This window comes from Aethalodelphis obliquidens, unplaced genomic scaffold, assembly GCF_003676395.1.
Source record: "Aethalodelphis obliquidens isolate GAN/ISIS:26980383/991018 unplaced genomic scaffold, ASM367639v1 scaffold8, whole genome shotgun sequence".
NCBI classification, from domain to species: Eukaryota; Metazoa; Chordata; class Mammalia; order Artiodactyla; family Delphinidae; genus Aethalodelphis; species Aethalodelphis obliquidens.
The window spans coordinates 59,448,690-59,458,311 of NW_020837952.1; the positions used below are offsets into that span (position 1 = coordinate 59,448,690).

At 56.5% G+C, this 9,622-nt stretch overlaps 1 protein-coding gene across 4 annotated transcripts in view; it reads right to left on the minus strand.

Moving 5' to 3' along the window:
• Positions 1-8,831, minus strand: part of SULT4A1 (sulfotransferase family 4A member 1) — a 31,200-nt gene extending 22,369 nt beyond the window's left edge. For all 4 annotated transcript variants that reach the window (XR_003433054.1, XM_027107904.1, XM_027107902.1 and 1 more), the window contains exon 1: positions 8,628-8,831. Coding sequence is in view for 3 of the 4 variants with exons in the window: in XM_027107904.1 (XP_026963705.1) it covers positions 8,628-8,796 (169 nt within the window). In the remaining variant the exon portion in view is untranslated. The remainder of the gene's footprint in view (positions 1-8,627) is intronic.
• Positions 8,832-9,622: the final 791 nt, after the last annotated feature.

Genomic DNA, 9,622 nt, shown 5'->3' on the forward strand with positions numbered 1-9,622 from the left:
AGCTTCAAGAGGCCACATCTGAAATCCCGGCTCGGCCGCTTCCTGAGGCCTGGACCCCAGGAAGACTCAGCCCGTCCCAGCAGGTCTACCCACCACACCCCAGGGGAGGACCGCCCACGGATCAAACACCAGGACCCACGTGCTGGGGCCCCGGAGCCAGCCCCCGGGGGCTCTGCCCCCAGGACCCGGGCCCGTTTCTCCTCGGGCCTCAGTTCCTCACCTGATAAGGGACATCTCTGGCCGTGAGGCTCTGAGGATGACAGGACACGCCCCCCCCCGCCCCCGTTCCCGGCACAGAGACGGGCCGCGCTCTCAGCTCCCAGTCTGCTTGAGGCTTGAGAAGGACAAATGCAGACTCGAGCATCTGTGCCATCACCCCGCCCACGGCCTGCCGCTGGTGGGAGTGGGGGCCCAGGAGACCCTGGCTCATCCCAGGCTGAGCTGAGCCTCATATGAGAGCCCAAGCCTCTCTGGCTCTCCAGCCCCTCTGGGAATGACTTGTTTAGCTTCCGGAAACCCCAGGAAGTCTGCAAAGCATGTTTTGGGGGGGCTTCTGCCTCCCGACGGCCCCTGCACTTGCCCTAACATGCTCCAGAAGCCCCAGCTGGGTCCCCACCCCCTGCTAACAGCAGAGCATCACTCTGTCCAGACCCTGTCCGACCCCCCAGAAGCTGCAGACATGCCCACCGCCTCACCTGACCATCAGGACAGCAGTGCCGCCCCAGCCAGGGTGCAGAGAGCTGGGAGGAGCGCGGCCCGACACTAACCGGCAACGGCCAGACAAGCTGCCAGACCCCACCCGACTCAAGTCCGTCAGAGAGCTGAAGCTGCGGGGCAGCCAAGAGGCTGGAACCCCAGGAGGACGGGCCAGGGGGAGAAGCCAGGCGCCACGCACGCAGGAAAGAAGAACCCAGCTGGAATTTCCCCAAGGTGCAGAGGCTGACGGCCGGCTTGCAGAGCAAGAGACACGAGGGGAGAGCTGGCACCAAGCAGACGCTCTTCTGCAGACCTACTAGGTGCTCGTGAGAAAGACAAGGGGTGGCAGGGTGGAGACAGCGTTCCTCCACATCATGGCTGCAGGAAAAGGAAAGAAACCTGCTGGGACTCTTCTCCTCTATGGGAAGAACGCATTAAGCCACTGGGGGAGGGGCAGCAAAACCTGTTACCCCCCAGGGCGCTGGTGAAGACCCAACACGCTGGAGACTGGGTGAAAGAAAAGAACTCTGCCCCTGCGGGAGAGGTAGGAACTTGCCCCTGGGCTCTGAGACCCCCAAATGCTGAAAGAGGAACAGGAAACTTTTTCCTGCACAAGACCCACCATCAAGGCAGAGCTGGCTGCCACTAAGGGCGTCACTGAGAAAGCCCTACCAGGACCCAGGAACCCAGGGCCTGCGCGAGGCTGCAGCTGGACCAGGTGACAGAGGACCTGCCCCTCTCAGCCAGCAACAGAGCAACCAGAAACAGCAGTCCACCCCTGAGGTAGGAGACAGGGTGTGGGGAGAAACCCCTCTGAGACTCAGACCAAAAGCTGAGGGTAGGGCAGAAACACTGAGGAAAGACCCTCTGGAAACTCAGCTTCCCACACAAAGCACAAGGTGATGCTATAGGAATTAAAACCAGTCGTCACTCAAGTGCCCAGAGGGACAACAGAATCCAAACACAGCCCTCCTCCCACCAGACTGACTCACCACCTACACTAATGGCAAGAAAAGCCAGGCCCATTTCCAAGCATAAATACAACTGACTCCAATCTCTAATGTGGGCACACTGTGTCCAGCATTCAATCAAAAAGTACTACACATTAAGAAAAAGAAAAAAAAATTATATATATATATATATATACATACACACACACACACATATATATCCCGGTCAAGAAACAAAACAATCAACAGAATCAGACTTTAAAATTAATCTGATTAAAATGTTAAAGGATTTCATGGAGAAGATGGACAAAATGCATAAACAGATGAATATTTCAGCAGAGAGATGGAAGCTACCAAAACAATGAGATACTAGAGGAAAAATAAAAACACAATAACAGAAATACAGAATGCTTTCAGTGAGCTCATCAGTAGACCTGACACAGTGGAAGAATCAGTTAACACATTACTGACTGGGGGATTTTTGCAGAAACTAATGTCTGTGGCCATAATACACCTCTGGTCAAAAATGTGTTGAGCTGAAGATTGCTCAACAGAAATTACCCAAGCTGAAACACAAGGAGAAAAGAAGGGTGAAAAAATAGAATATACAAGAGCTATAGGATAGTATCAAACAATCTAACACATATGTAATTGGAATCTCAAAAGAGGAGAAGACAGAAGAAATATTCATAGGGATAATGGCTAAGAATTCATCCAAAAGTAGGAAAGGCATCAAACCATAGATCCAAGAAGCTCAGAGAACCCCAAGCAGAATAAGCATCCCCCTCCCTGAAAAAATACATACCTAGACACATAATATTCAAGTGCTGAATTTCAAAGATAAAGAGAAAATCTTGAAGGCAACCAGGGGATAAAAAGGGCCATTCCAAAAGGAACAAAGAATCACGGCTGACTTTTCAACAGAAGCAATGCAAGCCAGGAGACAATGGAGTGGCAGCTCTAAAGCGCTGAAAGATAGGAGGGAGGCACGGGAGGATGTTCAGTCCCACAATGAACAGATGAGAGGAGCTGGAAAACGGGAAGTCCTCATCAGGTAATCAGAGGGAAGGAAAAGGAGAGGAAGAGAGGGGAGCGGAAGAGCACACCAGACAGAGGGAGAAAGACTGGAGGGAAGAAGGAAGAAGAAGGAAGAAGAAGGAAGCAGGCGTGTTCAGACAGTCCTATGTGGCTGGTGAGAAAGGGGGCAGAACAGGTGAAATCAGACCACAGGACGATGGGCTACAGAGTGGAGTTTACCGTTGACTGAAGGCAATGGGGGGGGGGGGGAGTGAAGAGGTGTAACGAGGGACTGCCCGAGGTCAGGTTTGTGTTTCTAAGAGGTCACCTCCGCTGCAGAGTGAAAGGTGAACCAAGGGGGGAGGCCATGCAATAGTCCAGGTCAGACAGGAAGGGTCCCATGACTGTCTCGAGGGCTGAGGGCGTAGACAGACCTGAGAGCTTCTACTGGGTGCAGGAGCCACAGAAGCAAGTAACAAAGTGCATGTGGGGGCGGGGGGGGGGGGAGTGCGGAAAAGCCGTCACTGTCTAGGGGGAATGAGAAATGAGAAGCCCGGATGAGACCCTGGAGCTCAGAGTGGGGCCGGGGGTCTCTTCCTGTTCCACTGGTATCAGAAAGATGCTCCTCCCGGAGGCCCTGCTCCTTCCTCCAGAATCCCCATACAGCGATGAGAAGAATGTTCCCCTGGCCAACCCAGGCACTTGGACTTGCCCCCTCCTTCCCCAATTGCAAGCCCTCTTCATTATGTGCAAACATGCTGAGTAAGAGCGAAGGGAAGGAAGAGGGAGGAGGGAGGGAGAGGGGAGAGGGGAGAGGAAGTCGGCAGTTGTCCTGCTCACACCTCCTGGTACCTCTTCAGGCGTCTGCACGCTCTCCCGGGGGGTGGGGAACTGAGCACTGGGTTGGGGAGCACTCATCACCCTGTGTCGCTGGAAGGGAGGGACGGTCACCCTGATCTCGGCACAAACGTGAGCTCAGGGTGGGTGGCAAGTCCCTCCCTGAAACCTCGCAGGCTGCTTCCTGATCCACATTTGAGACCAGGCTCCTCCCCAGACTGTGGGAAAGTGCAGTGCGGTAACTGCATGTGAAAACCTGGGGAGCGTCTGGCACAGAATGCATGCTGGGTGGGCGCCGGTTCCCATCCCCACTGTCCCTCTGCCAGCTCTTCCCGTGGCTGCTTCCTCTCCACCGTCTACAAGTGAAAACTGTACGCTCACATGCCGATACCGCCCTTTCCCCTCACTGGGCCTGTTTCTATCCAAAAAAGGAAACAGTCGCAAGAACACAGGACTGTTCTGAGGCTCAAACAAGGGAGAGGGAGTAGCTGCGATTGGTAATCCCACCTGCCCTCATGGCCGGCTCCCTGCCCACCTCCTCCATGCAGGCCCCCAGTGATCCTCCTCCTGCCTGGGCCCCTGACCTGACCCTGGGAATGACCACCCTGGCCTGTCAGACAGCTTTCGGCATCAGGGGCCTGGCCTCCCAGTATCACTGCAGGCTCCTTGAGGACAGCATCACCTCATTCATGACACTTCCCGAGCCCCCCTCTCCTGGGCATGGTGACACACACAGTCAAAGAAAACGAAGAGCTCTTCCAGCCTGGGGCCTGTGGGCCTCCCCGCCCCAGGGTGTCTTAACATTTAAGACTTACATGAACCCATCAGGCCCAACCCTCTCATATTTCATGAGCAAACGGCAGTCGCACAGTGACAGGGCTAGAGCTGGCGCCAGATGCTCCCCCCTCCCCAGCAGTGATGCGCTGCTTCCCTCCTCATCAGTGGCAGGAGAACGAGGATGCACTTCAAGACAGGTGGGAACCAAAAGGAAAGGGAAGTCAGGAGGTGGGCGCTCTGGCCGAGCCACGGAGCATGTTCCAGAGCCAGTCTCCACGACCTCGGGGACCCCGGGGGCAGACACAAGACGTCTCCCAGACACAACCGGATTCAACACTCAACATCCTGGGATCAAAGAGGCTATAAGAACGGATGACGACCAACAAGCGACAATGAGAAGGGTCCCCCTCAGAAGGCACAAGGGGCTCCCACTGCTGGCATCGCGGTGTGAACCAGCGTGAGGATGGACATAGCTGACATCCGTGCTGTGCAACACGAGAGCCACTAGCCATGCGGCTCCTGAGCTCGTGAAATGTGGCGACTGCCACCGGGGAACTGAATCTCTAATTTTATTTCATTTCAATTCATTAAACTTCAATACCCACCTGTGTCTAGAGGCTCCTGTATCAGACAGCACAGTCCTAACCTGTCACCCGAGCTCAAACGTCAGAAACAGAAAAAAGTTCTAGAAGTAGTGGAGTGCTGTGGGAAAAAAGCAGGATCCACTTATTACTACCTTTACCACCAGACGTCCCCTGCCCTGTGAACCCCAGTTCCCCACCAGAGGGGGCAGGGTGGACAAGGGACCCTGGGGCCACCTGCAAGTTCACTAAGACCTCCTAGACTTGGGCACTGGAAACCCAAGGGGCCCCGTGGTCCCCTGCAAGGCAAGGAGGGGCCTCTGCTAGACCTGACTACTCACCCCAGTCCCAGCACCGACCACCCTACAGCTGCCTGTCCCCCAGCGGACTGAGCGCTCACTGAGGGCAGGCACCAGATGGGACTCTGCTCTGCACCCCCGGCACCTAGGAAAGCGTCTGGGCACCGCGGGCGCTCAGGGAGTGAAAGCTGGCATCAACAGCACGAGCCTATCCTGTGCTTACGGTGCATCCGGGACGGGAAGAAGCCCTCGCCCATCATCTCACTCATCCTCACAGCCACCCGGCAAGGTGCTGAGGTGGTCTCTCCTATCCCCGAGGAAAGCCCAGCTCAGAGGGGTGATGTCATCTGTCCGGGGCCATCCAGCAGGTAAGTAGCACAGCTGTGTTCAAACCCAGGCCTTCCAGCTCCAAAGCCAGGCTCTGAATCTCTAAGCACCAGTGCCTCCTACAAATCCACTCCTGGTGGGGAGGAGAAGTGGGGGAGGGAAGGGACGGGAAGGGAAAGGAAGCGTGAACTGGGCCACCTGAAGTTCACGTGACTCAGACCAGTGACAAAAACCCTAAAATCCCGAAGTGCCCTGCGACTTCCATCCCAAAGCGCACAAGAGAAGGTGGGAGCCTCCCTCTGCCTTGAGGCCCGAGTCTGGCTGTCCTCCTCCGGAGGGGAAGGGGCAAGGCTGGCTGCGGACCAGGGGACCTGACTAGACTGACTGTCCTTCAGCAGCTGTGTGACTCTGAGCAAGTTCCTGCCTTCTCTGAGCCTCTGGATTAACATGGCAGAGCACCTGGCACACGGGACTCGCCAAGGGGCCGCTTCATTGTTCCTAGGGCATCCCAGGTCCCATCGCAAAGCGTGAATGGCCTGTGTTCAAAGTAACAGTCCCTCCAAGGATCCCAGAGCCAGAGTCGCCTCTGCAGCTATGCAATTTATGATGTGGATTTCACAGCAGGGGAAAAACGGGCTCAGAATCACCCAAGGGCGACGACTTGGGAGAACCCAGATCCTGCCCCCGCAGACCGCCCCTCCTGCTGCATCAGCTGCCGCTGGAGATGACTTCCAGGGCCCTCGTCCTCTGGTTGAGAGAAAACCTTTCGGGCAGATCTTTGGGACCAATTCTTCAGTCCCCTTCGTGATCATTTCGTGTAATGAACTTTACAGGCAGTGTGGGTTGGGGGAACGGGGGCTCTTCAGAAGCACTGGTTTCAGCTAGTGCAGGTCATCCTTCCTGAGAAAACTTCTCACCTATCCTGTCACCGTCCCACAAACTGGATGAGAAGGATGGACTGGGCCAAGGTCAAGAACCAGGAAGAAAGCAAAGAAGGAACAGAAGATACTGGCCTACACAAAACCCAGGACTCTGCTTCTCCTTTACTCCTGGGCTCGTGGTCAGCTCAAACAAGCCTCATACCGGGCACGTGAGCTTGAGCACGTCACTTCACCTCCCAGAGGCTCCGTGCCCGACCTGTGAAAGGGGAGACCACCTCTGATCAGAGAGCTCTGAAGCGAGTTTGCTGCGATGACGAACACACACAGAGCGACAAAGCACGGCAGGTAGTCAGCTGTGCAGTTACTACTGTCATTTGCTCCTGGCTTACATAGTTCTAACAAGGGAGTCTTCAGGTTGCCCAGCCCTCAGGTAGAAGGTAAAAGATAAAAGGAGCAGGCAGGGGGCAGACGGACAAACAACGAGGGCCTGGAAAGGCTATAAGGTCTGTGGAAAACATTTTTTAAGTTTTAAAAAGGAGGCTCCCTGGGGCTCTGTGCAAAGGGACCCCACACAAGGATCTCTGGCCACCGTTGGATTCTCCGTCACCAAAAGAAAGAGCCACATGTTTACTCTCCTTGTGAAAAACTCTAGGATATGTTTTTGTTTGTCTCTGAAAGATGCAAGTTACAAACAAGATGTGAGTTTTGGTTACCTAGAAAACTTCCTTAAACCTACACCTCATTCCCCATCGAGGTGCCCAGAAAGAACCCCAGCAGGCCCCCAGTGCAGGGCCCCTCTAAAGGATCCCCCAGAAGCCCCAAGTACATGCTTTTCAGCTAAGCTCTAAGCCTGGTCCTCCCCCAGGCTGCCAGCTACTTAACTTCTCACCCTCCATCTCCTTGCCATGAAATGGAGGGAGGACACAGAACCACAACCGCTCATCTGCAATTCCGAAATCCTCAAGAACACCCCAAACCAAGTTTCTCACAATTCATGTGGAGGCAAACCCTGCCCTAAACTAACATGAGACAATTTTTAGTCTTTATTGATCCCACTTAACGTGAGGGTTCAAAGTACAGCCCCACCACACCCAGCTGGGTGGGGGGGTGGTCTTACATGTAGGAATGGTATCTGTGGCTCTAAAATCTGACCAATTCTGAATCCCCATACCTCCTTCCTGTCCTTCTTCCCAAGGATGGCTCAGCAGCACCTCCAGACTTTTCCCCACCCTCCACTGACAGCCCCCTCTCCAACCTTCCTCGGAGGACCGGGCGTACTCCTCGGGTGTCTGGGACCCTGCACAGCTGGGACAGCCAAGTGTACAGCTCTTCCCGCAATCTACCACCCTGCTCCTCCAACACGACCTCCAGGCTGCCCCCCTCCACACCAGGCGTCAGACGCACTGCACTGTCTGGATTCAGGCGTCTCCCTGCCTCTCCAATTCAGCGGCAGCAATCGAAACCCGCAGGAACGATCAAACAGGAAAGCTGCTTCTTTTCCCTACGAACCTCAGAAGGCAGTACACGATAATGCCTTATATCAGGTCCCGGGCACAGACCAGCCTGGCTTTAAATCTCTGCTCTGCCACTCATCAGCTGTGTGACCTTGGGCAAGCAACTTCCCCTCTCTGAGCCTCAGTTCCTAGACTGTAAAGTGGGGATGATCACCTCTACCTTACACGGTTGTCATGAAAATGACATCAGTTAATGCTGGGAAATGTGAATGCCCTGGGTTCTGCCCGACACCAGGGTGATGGAGGCGGCCCTGAAACAAGGGAACACACCAGGCACGCATTCCGGGCACGGCCAGTCCCATCCCCCACCCGGTGCCCACGCAGGAAATGAGGGACGCACACAGCCCTGCTGCCCCTTTTATCCCCTTCCCCAGATCACCACCAGGACTCTGCACTCATCAAAGGCTGAACCGGGCCCAGGAACAGAGAGGTTAAGTGACTTTCCAAGGTCACACAGCCAGCTGGACAACGGGAGAGGAAGCAGGGAAGGGTGGTGGGCCTGGGCCTATCCTCCTGGCAGCTCCTGCCAAACCGGCTCCATCCCCACGGGACGCTAGCTGGCCATGGGCACCGGGGCCCACCTCCAAAGACTGGTTTCCCCAAACGCTGGCCGACCACCCCCCACCCCGCCCGGTCGGGTTCTGGGCACCGCGCCCTCGCCCTCCGCCCCCGACGGGAAGCCCCCGGCGCTGGCGCATCGTCTACGCGGGCGCGCCGCAGAGCCGGGCGGGGTCTGCCCGGGGCTCACCGGACTTAGGGTAGGTGACGATCCACACGTCGCTGGGCCGCACCGGGAAGTTGGCGATCTCCTCCATCTTCCCGCGGCAGAAGGGCGGTAGCCGCACGCCATGGAACTCGAAGTACTTGCTCTCGAACTCGCCCGGCGTGCTGGGGGTCTCGGCCTCGCTCTCCGCCATGCCGCCGCCGCCGCCGCCACAGCCCGGCCCCGCAGCCGCGCCGCCCGCTCCCGGCCCACGCCCCTCACCCGCGCCCTCACCCGCGCCCGCCACCCCCAGCCGCCGCGCGGCGCTCTGCAGGCGTGACGTCACGGCGCCGCCCGGCCCGCGCCCCGCCTCAACCGGCGCTGGCGAAGGCACTCCGTGGCCGTGACGTCACGACGCCGCGGCGCCCAAGCCGGCGTGGAAGCTGCGCTCCGCGGGTATGACGTCATGGCCCCGCCCGACGCGCGCCGGCTGCCCTCCGCAGACTCGCAGTAGTGGGGCCTCCGGGCCCGACCCGCCCCACACCCGGCAGCAGCCACCCACCCGCCCCGAAGGCCGACCAAGACCTCTGTCCGCCGTCCTCCTCCCAGCCGTCCGTCCACATCACCTCCATCACGCGTACATTCACTAACCTAGTGACTCCGTCATTCAGCAAGCGTTCAACACAGAAATACTCCAGCCAGAAGTGACCTTGAAGATTAATTCATTTATTCAACAAATATTTCGGGAACATCCGATCTGTACCAGACTCTGGTCGAGGTTCCCGACCAGTGAGACTGGCTCCTCTTGGAGCTTACATTTGTGAACAACCGAGATAATTTCAGATCGTGATGGGAGCTGTGAATAAGATGCTTCCCAATATCCTGAGGGCGGAAAGGGGGCTGTTAATTGCAGATTCCCAGGGCCAAGCCGCAGACCTCGGGATATCCAAGGCTCTTGGAATCGTGCCCCGCAAATCTGCATTTCAAAAGTACTTCTTATGCAGACCACATTTTGAGAACAAGAGGATTCTATAGAAGCT